This window comes from Arachis hypogaea, chromosome 19 (genome assembly GCF_003086295.3).
Source record: "Arachis hypogaea cultivar Tifrunner chromosome 19, arahy.Tifrunner.gnm2.J5K5, whole genome shotgun sequence".
Lineage (NCBI taxonomy): Eukaryota > Viridiplantae > Streptophyta > Magnoliopsida > Fabales > Fabaceae > Arachis > Arachis hypogaea.
In genome coordinates this window covers 156046218-156059218 of record NC_092054.1, presented here as the reverse complement: position 1 = coordinate 156059218, position 13001 = coordinate 156046218, and the positions used below count along the sequence as shown (strand labels likewise).

Below are 13001 nucleotides of genomic sequence, written 5' to 3'. Positions count from 1 at the left end.
TTGTGGCCTCAGAAAAAGAGTTGAATAACATTTTAGATGCAATATCTGACAAGATGGAATCTGCTTCGAAGAGTGCGTCGAAGTTAAATGGTGCTGTGGCTTCAGAAAAAGAATTGAATAACAATTCAGAAGCAATATCTGAATCTGTCACTTCTTCCTCCCTGGAAGTAGAAACTGGCAATGGTGCAGTCAGTGAAGAACTTACTAGGTTAGCTACTGTTTGGGATGAATCAAAATTGGTTGCAAGGTTGACAGAGACTTTTATGCGTTTGTCTGAAAGAGTATCTGGGTTTCTTAGTGATAACCAATCTAAGATAATGTCTACCAAATTACTTGATCAAATATCAAAACTTTTGGTTGATTCTCCATTATATGAACGATTCAATGAGATAAGAGGAAAGCTTTCAGCTTTGTTGGAAACAGGGCAAAACTCTGGTATTACTAATCAAATAACTGATCTGAGTCAAAAGCTAGTAAAAATTATTGAGGAAAGCCAGCTCTCTGTTTCTCCCCGTTATTTGATCTACAAGCACGCTTACTTCTACCATAGAAGATTTTCAAAGGCAACTTGATTGATGGTGAAGTATGATTGGGACTTCGATCATTACTTGGAAGAAGATGTTCCTGCTGCGGTGAGGTGACTTCTTATCATGCTTGAAAGCTGTATATTGATCGCTCATGTTTATTGTGTTGACAATTATTAACAATTATATCTTTGCAATCACTTTCTTCTGCCTAGTATTTGCGAGGAACTTTCTCTGGCTGTACATCCTTATGTGATTTTTTTTTAAACCAATACAGATAGAATACATAATGAATGAAAGCAAGCCAAAAGATGGTAAATTGCTTGCAATTGGACACTCCATGGGTGGTATCTTGCTGTACTCGATGCTGTCACGGTTTGGTAAGTTGTCTGGTCTTTGGTAGTACGAATTGAGCACTAACTTTTACCTTTTCTTTGTTAACATATTCTTTGTTTATGTATGGCTGTCAAGTTATCTGTATCCCAATGCTGGGTTGATTGGGAATACTTCATTCAGTTTCTGATTAGATATCAAATTGGTTATTAGCATGTTTTATCATTTCATTCTAGCTTGTGAAGAAAAAGAATCCAGATTAGCTGCAGTGGTTACACTAGCATCATCTTTAGACTACACGTCATCCAAATCAACTCTAAAGTTGCTCTTACCCCTTGTAAGTGGATGGTTTTGGTGTTTCTGTTTATCTCTGTACATAGATGTACTGGTTAACTTTGCATAATTACTGATATAGTACTGAATTTGGTCACTTATCAAACAGGCAGACCCTGCACAGGCTCTGAATGTCCCTGTTGTTCCCTTGGGAGCAATGTTGGCTGCAGCTTATCCTCTTTCATCTCGTCCACCATATGTGTTGTCGTGGTTAAATACTTTGATTTCTGCTGAGGACATGATGGATGCAGATTTGTTAAAAAGGCTGGTCTTAAATAACTTCTGTAAGTGCTTCTACTCGTCCACCAAATAGCCTAATTTGTTAGGAGGGTCGGTTATTGAGATGGTATTAAAGGCTCTGATTTTAAAGTTCAACCCTTGTTGCTATATTTTCCACAATTAGGTTGAATTTTACTGCAAGGTAAAATGGGCTAGCGCTCCATGTGGTTTCATATTTGGCTTGTAATGCCATGAACTGCTATATGTTCTTTGTGGATGTAGCTGCTTTTGCTCCTATATGCAAGTTGGATATATAGATCAGAACTTATTGGTCTGGAATAGGTTTGGTACATGTTGTATACAAAAAGGGTGTATTCTTGAGTTAAGGAAAATAGGAAATTATTAGTGACTTGTCAATAGACCAATGTAACTGACTGTTGTATGATATAATTGCAACTGGTAGGTACTATACCAGCAAAACTTATCTTGCAACTCACAACAGCATTTAGAGAGCGTGGGTTATGTAACAGGAATGGGACCTTTTTCTACAAGGATCATATACACAAAACAATGTCCCTATCTTAGCTATTGCTGGAGACCGAGATATGATTTGTCCACCTGAAGCTGTGAAAGGTAAACATTATATTTATAAATGCCTATTTATTTGCCCCAAGTTTAAACAAGTGAAGGTACTTCTTTTATTTGTTTGTTTTGTTTTGTTTTTTTTTTTTTTTAATTTTTTTTTTTTCAATTGTTAGAAACTGTTAAGCTGATTCCTGATCACCTGGTTACCTATAAACTTTTTGGCGAGCCTGAAGGTCCACATTATGCTCATTATGACTTGGTTGGAGGAAGAATGGTATGAACCTACCCGTTTGGTTGTCATTGTTAATTATATTTTAGATACTAGAGAATTGTTTTTTTTTTTTTTTTCAAAAAAAGACAATAACATAGTCAAAGCGCAATTTATTTGCCTAACCTGGTTCTGGCAGTAGAAGTGCATTACCACAAACCATACAATGTTAGGAGGTTGAAATCTAGAGTCACCCTTGTTTTTGTGTGTGTATTCATATTCTCTTTCATGTTTTCTGCTGCTAAAATTTTTGTGATGTTTATTCTATTTATATTTTGAACGCAGGCAGTGGAGCAGGTTTATCCATGCATAATTGAATTTCTGAGTAGTCACGACAAGTGATTTACACCATCAATTTCATCAAATGCATTGTTCTTTGACCATGCTTGATTACTAAATCCCAAAGAGGCATAGTATATCTTTTCTCATGTGCCTTTTGCACATCCATTTGGAGCTTATGCTTACACATGTGGGTGTGGATGTTACTCGCAACATCACTATGTATATGTTACCGTACATAGTCTATACAAGAAAGTTGAGAGTTTAAGTTTATAGATCCTTTTGTGCATTGAAGTTTTCCAAGGATAGAGTGATAGGAATTATATACTTTTAAGAGAATCTGTAAGAACATATTATTTGCTTGCGGCATAGTCCTGATATCTGAATGCTGTAAAGTTGTGTAAATACCATGCCCTGCTCAAGTTTCTTCATGATTTGGACCAAGCCAACTGGTCAGGTTTTGATAAGACTCACTTATCGATGTAATTCTTTCCTTTTTCGAATAATAAAAAAAGAAAATGTTTTATTTGTTCACTTATTATTTTGTTTTTAACAGAGAGATAAAAAATGAGTAAACTAGTGCCTGCCTCTAATTATAATTACTGTTGATTGGTTGATAAAATATAAAGAGATAATACTCATTTGGTCCTGAAGTTACACTTGAATCTCAATTTAGTCCTTGAAGTTTTAATTGTCTCAATTTAGTCCCCAAACTTTTCATTGACTCTGTGACGGAAACCATTGTAGGACTAACGTGATTAAAATTTGAAAAATTCAGGGACTAAATTGAGACAATTGAAACTTTAAAGACTAAATTGAAGCTCGTGTAACTTCAGGGACCAAACTGAATATTTTTCAACAAATAAATGATGCTCGTAGACATATCAACCATCAAGAAGAAAGAGTATATTGTAACTACATCCACAGTTTTTTTTTAGCCAAAAAACATATTAACATATTAAACTTATTGTTAAATTTTTTTACCGAAGATATAGACTTAAATCATAACATTTAGATATACAAAACATAACTCTAGATGTGGCTTTTAACAGCATAACTCGTAAGCACCATCAAAATCAGTGTTATAATAGAAGAAACTTACATGGTTACATCTATAAATCCAGATTGAGTTGTCATCTCGTTAGAGGAATCGTTAGACGTGCATGAAGGAGGAAACAGAAAAGTGCCTAAATGTTGGGTTATGAATGAACGGTGATTGATACCACCAACTATTAGGTAGTAGTGCATAGTTTGTTCTATAATTCTTAAGACACCCTTTGCCAAAGAGGTTCATAGGGTAGGAACTAGCAGCATGTTTCTTGAAAGCTGAAGTAGTAGACACATTGTCGTCATTAGGAGCAAAAGTCAATAGCAATAGAATGAAAAAGCAAATACAATCCGTAATCAACACCTCTCAATTATCCTATTCATCAGCCACATTTGTGTACACTGACCACTGTTCTTGATCCTGACATCTTCAACAATAATCTAAATCAATCATAGGTTGTACCTAGAATTTTGAAGTTCAAGATTAGTAACAGTCTGTCATATAACGAGTTCATGAATATATGGTATCCTGCCGAGACCCCTCCGGCGTAGCTATCAAGATCCTGGCCGGTAGAGGCCAGCAGGAACTCTCCTTCGGCATTGCCATCAGGGAATGAGCCTGAACTAACTATATTATTTCTCAAATCTATCATCATGTACAACAAGTTCATTGCTTTACTATCATTGGTGTTGTCCTAATTCAACTTAATCTACTATAAATTTGTAATTAAGTATCATTAATAACTCTACATTCTTCCATTGCAATTGTGTATCTAAAAAGTAAGAAAAGTGGAATGCAGCCAAAAACAGGGCGGTGTGGGATGTCGGTATTTCAACCACATAGTTGTTCCCTTGAAAAGTGGCAGCCCTGCCATAACTGAAAACAAATATTCAAATGTGAGCTTTAAGAATATACCTATTTTCACTATGTATTTTAAGGTGCAATGTTGATATTTGTACTGTCATGGTGCTTATACCGAGGTGATTAGCACCAGGATTTATAATCATTTACCAATAATCAAGTCTACTTTTATTACAAAAAGCTTACACTTCTTTTGTTGGGATATTTTGAAGATGGAATACATATTGACATGAAGAGCCTGAGGCTCTCAGCAAGTGTAGCAATGTGAGGAAGCAGAATCCGGAGAAACTTACTGTTAGGATCAATTTGGCCATGCCTTGTTCTTGTGCTGTTTTGTTTTTACCTTAGTGTTCCATGTTGGCGGTAACAGAAGATAAGCTTTGTGCATTTAATGATTGATAATGGAGAAACTTTCCTTGTCTTCCATGTGCTCTTGGACATGTCATTTAGATAGTTACTTAGTTTCATCACTCAGATATTTTACTATAAATAGGTTAAGTTCTACCTTGGTCAGCAACACCTACATTTACTGTTTAGCTATTTTAAGTGAAGCAGATATCATCACTATGGATTCAAACACATCAAGCTTTCTTTTGAACTCCTCAACTTTTCACTCAGTTTTCTACCAAGACAAACAGAGTGATGACATCATTGATCTTGGTCTTAGCCTCAAAACTGTTCAACATGAGGCTTCTCATTCTTCTGCCAACTGTATGTTTTTTTCATCCCCTTATATTTTTTTAAATTCTTTCCCCTTCTTTTTCTCATATTCATCATCATTAACTTGACCAACTAATAAAGGTTTATAGTGAGAGATGCTTCCATATGCTGATATAATGAAGTTATGTTTGGATTTAGTGTATGATGATGATATTATGGATTGGCCTCACTCTAATCTCAACCTGAAGAACTCAAGCAAGAACTTTGATGAAGAGATAGAGGGGGTCCAGAGCAATGAGAGATGGGCCTATGTGAAGGTGAATATGGATAGGGTTACAATTGGTAGGAAAATTTGCATACTTGATCATGGAGGATACTCAAGTCTAGCTATCCAATTAGAAGACATGTTTGGTAGGCACATTCAATAATGCAGCACTTGCATGATTTGTTTAGTTTTTTATGTTTACATTAATTACCTTGTTGTACAACTCAGGAAGCCAAAGCCTCTCAGGTCTAAGATTGTTCCAACCTGATTCAGAGTACTCATTATTCTACAAAGACAGAGAAGATAATTGGAGGAGTGTAGGTGATGTGCCATGGAAGTAGGTTCTCTCTTCATCAGATACACTAAAATTCCAAAGTGCATGGCATATATACTAATGGAAATTCTAACTTTGGTTTTCACTACCTTTTCTTTACAGAGAGTTTGTAGAATGTGTGAAGAGATTAAGGATTGCAAAAAGGAATGCAGGCCTTGCTTCCTGTTCATCTGGATACATCTAAATTTTGTGTCATTCCTCATGTTGGGTTTCTTCAGTAGAAAGAAACCAAAACTATCTTGATGACCTTTTCTTTTTCTTTTCTTTTTTTAGTTCCTTGATAACTTTATGTTTATTTGGTGTCTGTCCACATAGAATGTGATGGAATCAGCTTCACTAGAAGCACATGGAATGTTAGAGAATAGAGAGTAAAGCAAGTACTTGATGGAAAATTCTCAAGGTGATTGATTATTAGCATTCATGTGGACTATTACATATAACACCTTTCGTTTTCTAAATTTCAATTAGTTCACTTTATGGACCCTGGTGTCCACAGTGTTATAACTTATAACAAATCAATGCCTAGCAACCAGCAATGATTCTCGGGACAAATTGTTGACTATGACAGTCACATATTTATTTGATCATTTCCTTACATTTTCTCTTCACTAAGATAATCAATTCAATTAAACCATAAATCAAAACACAATTTTATTTTGAGCGTTGAATTCACAACAAATTAACTACCCAAAAACACACAGGATAAATGTTAAATGATATTGCTGTCACTATCAAAGTCAGAAGAATAATAACACCAATTTGTAGTAAAATCCAAAATGACAGCTAAGATTTTTTCCTACATTGATGGAATTTGTTTCCCCAAAATTTGCGCCACATGGTTTGGTATCCCAAGTCCAACAACATCACAAGTCACAACTAATGTAAAATCATGGAGTAAAATTTATGAATGATGCACTAAGTTTTATTATTTGCATTATATAGCATGGTCTCAATATAATTAATACAAAACTCTTGTAAAATAGTATCATATCCTAGAGAGCCATGCTAACTTGCTAAGCTAATTTTGAACAGAGTGTAGGGATTAGGTACTAGGTAGCTTGACTTTATTAAGGACTCATTTGCTTTATCTTTTGCTACTCTTTCATCGAAATATTCTTTTTTAACATTATGCCAAATGTAAATTGAGATAGAACTTAGAACTTGGGTACAAAAGAAGTGACACAATGTAAACTGTAGTTTGTGACAGATCATGTATACGTCAAATCAGTTGCAATTATATAATTAATTACAGTTATACAAAACATTATTCCTAGTTTATAATTTTCCGTCGAATCACGTGCTAAGACTAATCTTTCACCAAAATATTGGGTGACAACAAAGGTTGAGACATACCTAATAAAACACAGGCTCAGACCTAGTCACTGGTCTAATAAAAGTTTAATTAGGTGGTTTACGATGAAGATATTCTCTCAAACAAATTGATCAATAAATAAATAAACAAACATATGAGAAAAATATTAGAGAGATCAATGATTTTTCCTCAAACAAATTGCTTTATTTCTTTACTAGCTAGTACTTCAATCACAAGGGCTTCTTCATACTTCTAGCCAAACCATTGAAAATCCTAGCAGATTGAAGACCTTAAACGAAACCAGAGAGTTAAATTAAAAAGAGAAGCAAAAACTTAAGAAATGAAATGCATTCACAATTTCACAGCTCAATCAGAGGATACAGATAATCTATCCAAAGCATCAAGCACATGCCTCATTGTAGGTCTCTTTTCAGGGCTGCTTTGGACACAAGCCATTGCAATCTTCAACACTGCAATTATCTCCTCTTCCTTATCTGCCTCCTCAGCTAAATATGGGTCCAACACATCTGAGAGTGGTTTCTTCTCCTCAATGCAGAACTGAATCCATTGAACAAGGTCCATTTCCGAGTTACCAACTTGCACAATCGGTAACCTTCCGCTGATAATCTCCAACAAGATCACACCGTATGAATAAACATCCCACTTCTGTGATGGCTTCACCACTTTTAGTGTTTCTGGAGCCTGATAACCATTCCCCAAGATATTAGGTGTAAGTTCTATGGACAAGCTCCTTTGTCTCTCTTGCGGCTTCTCAGCAGCCACTCGGCTGGATTGCATGGTTGGGGAACCTCCGGCAATATTTGCAAGGCGCCCGAGTCCAAAATCAGATATGTGTGGTTCCATGTTATGTCCAAGAAGGATGTTACTTGGCTTCAGGTCTCCATGAACATACTTTTTGGGGCTAAACTCATGCAGGTAGACCAATCCTTTTGCAGTTCCTTTCATGATTTTCAATCGATAAGACCAAGATAGCGGTCTGAATGTAACTAGTCCAGGCTTCCCTGAAGTCATCAAATGCAACCAAACAGCCAAATGAACAATGTGTCAAACCATAAGTAATTGCAAATTGGTATTGAAGAAAATAATAAAAAGGTTTGTCCATAATGAAACTTACCATGAATTGCAGCAGCGAGGCTTCCATTTGGTATATAATCATATATGAGAAGCTTCTCATCAACAGACCAGTAATAAGCTCTGAGAGTCACAATGTTTGGATGTCTCAACTTTCCTATTGCCTCTACTTCGGTTTGGAACTCTTTGAACCTTTGAGAACCTCCCTCCCCCAATCTTCTCACCGCCAATGCAAGCCCGTCTTCAAGCACCACTTTGTACATAATTCCAATTCCACTCTTCCCAAGAACAAAAGCTGATGCCTTAAGAAGTTCATCCAAATCAAAGGCCACTTGGCTATCTAATGGAACAAGATCATACTGCTCAACATGATCAGACAAGGCCTCGGATTCGTCCTTTCGGAAGCAGAAACACTCTTTACTACTTCCTTTCCTCCCCTTGCTAACACCAATAACATCCTGATCCTGATCAAAACCACAAACCCTTGAATAGCAATAAGAGAACAGAAGACCTAAAAGGCAAATTCCAATCACATCACCCACAACAATGCCAATCACAGCACCCTTAGTTAACCCTTTGTTTTTCTCACTCTTCCCAGAACCATTACCATTATCCTGAGATGAGTCATTATGAGGCATGAACGGGAATGAGGAAGGTGAACTAGCACCTGGAGTGTCAGGGGCACATGAATTCTTCAAAGGAGGGCCACACAGACCAGGATTGCCAATAAAAGCAGTTGGTCCTCTATTCATTAAAGCACCATTTTGTGGTATTGGACCATTCAAATTGTTGTAAGTAAGATCAATGTAAACCTTCTCAGGCAAGTTACCAAGGCTAGCTGGTATTGAACCACTAAAATGATTATGAGACAAATCAACAGTTCCTTCAAGGCTAGTTAGATTACCCATGTCTGCAGGAATTGAACCATTGAATTGATTGAAAGAGAGGTCAAGTTTCTCAAGAGAAGAGAAACTAGTACCAAATCCAGCAGGCAAAGTGCCAGTGAAATTGTTTCTACTGAGAACAAGGGTTCTGAGCCTCTTGCATTGGACAATTGTAGCAGGCAATGACCCATTGAAGGAATTTTGTGACAAGTCAAGAGTTTGAAGGTACCTGAGATTCTGAATCTCACTGGGAACAGACCCAGAGAAGGAATTGCCATAAAGCACCAAACTTTGCAGCCCCCGAGCTTGAAAAAGCTGAGGAGGCAAGGTTCCAAAGAGCTTGTTGTTCCTGAAGTTGAGATGGCGGAGCTGGGAGAGAGATCCCAGAGCTGAAGGGAGAGAGCCATAAAGTTTCCTTTTTGGGATGCTAATGGAGACAACAGTTTGGTCCTTGCAGGTAATCCCATTCCATGAACAAGGGTTGTCATGGGAAGAATTCCAAGTGACCATGGAGCCTTGTGGGTCTTGAAGGGACTGCTTAAGCGTCAAGAGCACATAGCCTTCGGCATTGAGGGAATTAACAAGAGGTGCAAGAGAGTTGCAGCAAAGAAGAAAGAAAAGCAGAAGGAAAGGGGACATGTCCTCCAACTTAGTGACCGTTGGAGCAAATCCAAGAACTTACACAAGAAAAAGCAAGGAAGAAGAAGAAGCAGCAGCAGCAGCAGCTGGTTGAGGGGGGTTGATTCTGTGTTGTGTGTTTGTTACAGAGAAAAGAAAAAGGTAGGAGGAAGACGACAACCGAGGAGAGAGAATAAAGAAGCAGTGTGTTGTGTTGAAGAGTGGGAAAGCAATGGAAAAAAAGAAGACTTTTTTGGGGTTGGGGAGTGCAGAGAGAGAGAGAGAGAGAGAGCTGCTAAGTTTGGTGACTACTCAGTAGAGTGCCAGCACGGACAACTCACGCGATACCTTTCTATCTTTATAGTTTTGTATTCAATTGGATTCTTACTCCATATATCTATGAAATTTGTATGAAAAATGCTTCACGTTTTGAGCTTTTACATGTCCGTGGTCTTCTGCTTAGGGGACTTGGCACTTGTTACAATGCATGGAATGGAGACCACATCACACACACATACTATTTACACACGCACACAGCCAGCAGCGGTTTACACACACTCACTTACACGTAAACCGCTACTGCCAGTAGCGGTTTATACACACACTCACACGTAAACCGCTACTGGCAGTAGCGGTTTACATAAAATATAGAAACAATGCATTTGCGTATTAAAAACTGAAACAATGTATTTGCGTAATATTGGAGATCAAACAATTTACATGCGTAAATTGCCCTACTATTTATTTCCCTACATCGTATCAGAACCGTTACTTACTAAATAACTGCTTTTTACTTTTTACACATTTATTACACAATTATATATTTAGAAAAAATAAAATAATTATTTATTTAAAAATATATATTTATTTTTCCTTCGTATATTACGGATTGATAGAATAGAAGTAACGGGAATGGGAGCGTGAGCCCGCCACTATGGTCAATCATAACAAGCGTCTCGTTGCCCTTTACAGCCCAAGCTCATCATAACAAGAACAATAAACAAATATTATTGCCTGCGTTCTACACTAAAATCGCTTAAATACACAGAAATAGAGATCCATCAATATGGTGGAAGGATGCGATAGAGGGGTCAAATTTTAAAACTTTAGGGGACCAAACTACAAATTATGTATAATTTACATGTAAAATCTGAAGATGGCCCCCCTTTAGACGAACAAGGCTGTGCCAACATTGTTATAGCTTACACTTATTAAAAATTATTTTATTTAAAATTATCAAATATAGTTGTTAACACACTTAACAAGAAAATGCTTTATCAAACACAAGTGCCTACTCCCTACTCCTGTGGGCTAGGCCCTTTTCTGTATGTCGTAAACTGTCATCTATCCATATCCCAAAACAACAAAGAATTAGTGCCTTAACACCACACATTACACTCCAAATAAAAAAAAAATGGAAAAACAAAAAACGAAAAGTTCATTGTCTAACGACAAATCCTTAATAGAACTCAGTATCGCAACGAATTAGTCTTTAATATGTGGGATTGGAGAATATCGTGAAAAACAAAAAAAAATGAAAAGCTAAAAAGTACACTTATATATATACCACCATCATATTAGGTGATACGGCTGTTACAAATATGAAACTATAACTCGGCATTATGCATTATAACTCGGCATCATGCGTTATAATCAGACTCAACAAACTACATCTTGGAATAAAAATGTTCGACCAGTCATCATCACCTACTAAAATGTAATAACTGCTCTTTAATTCAGATGATTAACAGAAGCATAACCGACCAATTCTACCTCGCCTATAAAGATATAATATATTATCTTCAAAATATACATTGAATTCACAATACTAATTTAAGCATCGGAGTACCTTTTACATGTACACTCCCCCTTTGTTCATACTCTCCGTAATGTGATACTTCTTTGGACGAAGAGTTTGGATCTTCCTAACTTATAGCTCAGCGTTGAAGGCAACAGTTCGACGTCAACTCCCAAAAACCGAATTACATCCGAGTTACTCACACAATAATAATTGGTACCCACCGTGGAGCCGGTATAGATTCAAATAATTTAAATTATATTCAGATACTTGAATCAATTTTCAAATAATATTTACATATTTTAGCAATTTATGTATTCTAATTTTTTTTTTCTCAACATTAGGTATATACTAAAATTAATTATTAATATAAAATATATATTAAAAATAAATTAAATAATATATATTTATATATAAATATACAATAATTAATTTTAATATATATATAAGTGTCATTGGTGGCATTTACTTGTCGATGGCTAAGCTTATTCCATTCTGCCAACTTTTAATTTCTCTTGTCTTTAAGTTTATGCATTTATAATTTTATATTCGCAGTGATTTAAGTTTAAATGTTATTATGTTCTTGGTTCGGGACAATATCAATGCATATCCAAATAAAAGTGACATTGCCTAATATCGATTTAGGAATCAAAATGACCACATTGCCAACGCGGTAAAAAATAACTAGTTACTACACTTAGCTTCGTGTTAGTCTTCTTCAGTTCTTTTGCGCTTGGATTAAAGACTTCCAACTCTAAACCCATATGCCACACGTCGTAAAGCAATTTGCGAGCTAAAGAATAATCATCTTTAACCACCACACTTTTAATCACCATTAACTTTTACCTAATAAATTAATTCTAATACCTTATTAGTATAAGAATAATATTATATATTTAAATTTTTTTAATTAAATTTAATTAAATTGGTCTAATATAATAAAAAATAAATTATAATTAATATTATTTAAAATTTTATTATTTAATTTAGTTAAATTTAATTTATAAAAAAATTTAGATGTTGTATTATTTTTAATATAAAATACTATATGTGATCAACCAGTCACATATTAATACTTGTAACACTTTTGACAAAATTTTTTTGAAAAAACTCAAAATAATTCTTGATAATTATTTCGAAAGACAATAAGGCCTTTAATTAAAAAAAAATTCAACTTGATTTTTGACAATTACTTTAAAAGGACAACGAGGTGTCTGTGTAAAAAAAATTAATGTTATTTTTTAGCACAGGAACTAATCAACCAAAAAAAATATCAAAAATCAGATTGGGTATTTTTTTTTTTTCTTAGAGACCTCATTATCCTTTCGAAGTAATTGTCAAGAGTTATTCACTCTTTTTTTTTTTTTTTGGCCATATCTTAATTTTTTAGTATGGCCTTAAATTTGGAAGGGTCATTGTTAGTGCCTATGAGCATCTCAAGGAAGGGCTTCATTGGAATATTGGAGATGTCCACAAATCAGTTTGGTATGATGAGTGGACTCCTTTTGGTAAGCTTTGCAACCTTGTTCCTTATGTACATATTTCTGAATCAGATTTCATGGTGGCTGACTTGTGGAAAGGGGTGTCT

General features: G+C 35.5%; 2 protein-coding genes and 1 pseudogene across 2 annotated transcripts; 2 read left to right on the top strand and 1 right to left on the bottom strand.

Annotated features, from left to right (window-relative positions):
* The first annotated feature begins 6 nt into the window (after positions 1-6).
* Positions 7-2844, top strand: LOC112780068 (uncharacterized; annotated as a pseudogene).
* A 1865-nt stretch (positions 2845-4709) lies between these two features.
* LOC112780070 (auxin-responsive protein IAA32-like) lies at positions 4710-6123 on the top strand. The gene is made up of 4 exons (XM_025824413.3): positions 4710-5161; positions 5309-5521; positions 5604-5712; positions 5812-6123. Exons 1-4 carry the CDS (start codon positions 4852-4854, stop codon positions 5891-5893), a joined length of 714 nt encoding a protein of 237 aa, XP_025680198.1. The 5' UTR covers positions 4710-4851; the 3' UTR covers positions 5894-6123.
* Positions 6124-7203: 1080 nt separating this feature from the next.
* Positions 7204-10109, bottom strand: LOC112780065 (receptor protein kinase-like protein ZAR1). The gene is made up of 2 exons (XM_025824408.3): positions 8157-10109; positions 7204-8043 (listed from the first exon to the last, which is right to left on the bottom strand). The coding sequence occupies exons 1-2, from the start codon at positions 9634-9636 to the stop codon at positions 7388-7390; spliced, it is 2136 nt and encodes a 711-aa protein (XP_025680193.1). The 5' UTR covers positions 9637-10109; the 3' UTR covers positions 7204-7387.
* Positions 10110-13001: the final 2892 nt, after the last annotated feature.

What these genes read in the sequence shown, in the direction of transcription:
- LOC112780070 (XM_025824413.3), top strand. Translation starts at nt 4,852, where the DNA reads ATGGAGAAACTTTCCTTGTCTTCCATGTGCTCTTGGACATGTCATTTA. An exon ending in TTCTCATTCTTCTGCCAACT is followed by an intron (nt 5,162 to 5,308) that starts GTATGTTTTTTT and finishes GTTTGGATTTAG; the next exon opens with TGTATGATGATGATATTATG. An exon ending in CCAATTAGAAGACATGTTTG is followed by an intron (nt 5,522 to 5,603) that starts GTAGGCACATTC and finishes TGTACAACTCAG; the next exon opens with GAAGCCAAAGCCTCTCAGGT.
- LOC112780065 (XM_025824408.3), bottom strand. Translation starts at nt 9,636, where the DNA reads ATGTCCCCTTTCCTTCTGCTTTTCTTTCTTCTTTGCTGCAACTCTCTT. An exon ending in CCTCGCTGCTGCAATTCATG is followed by an intron (nt 8,044 to 8,156) that starts GTAAGTTTCATT and finishes TGATGACTTCAG; the next exon opens with GGAAGCCTGGACTAGTTACA.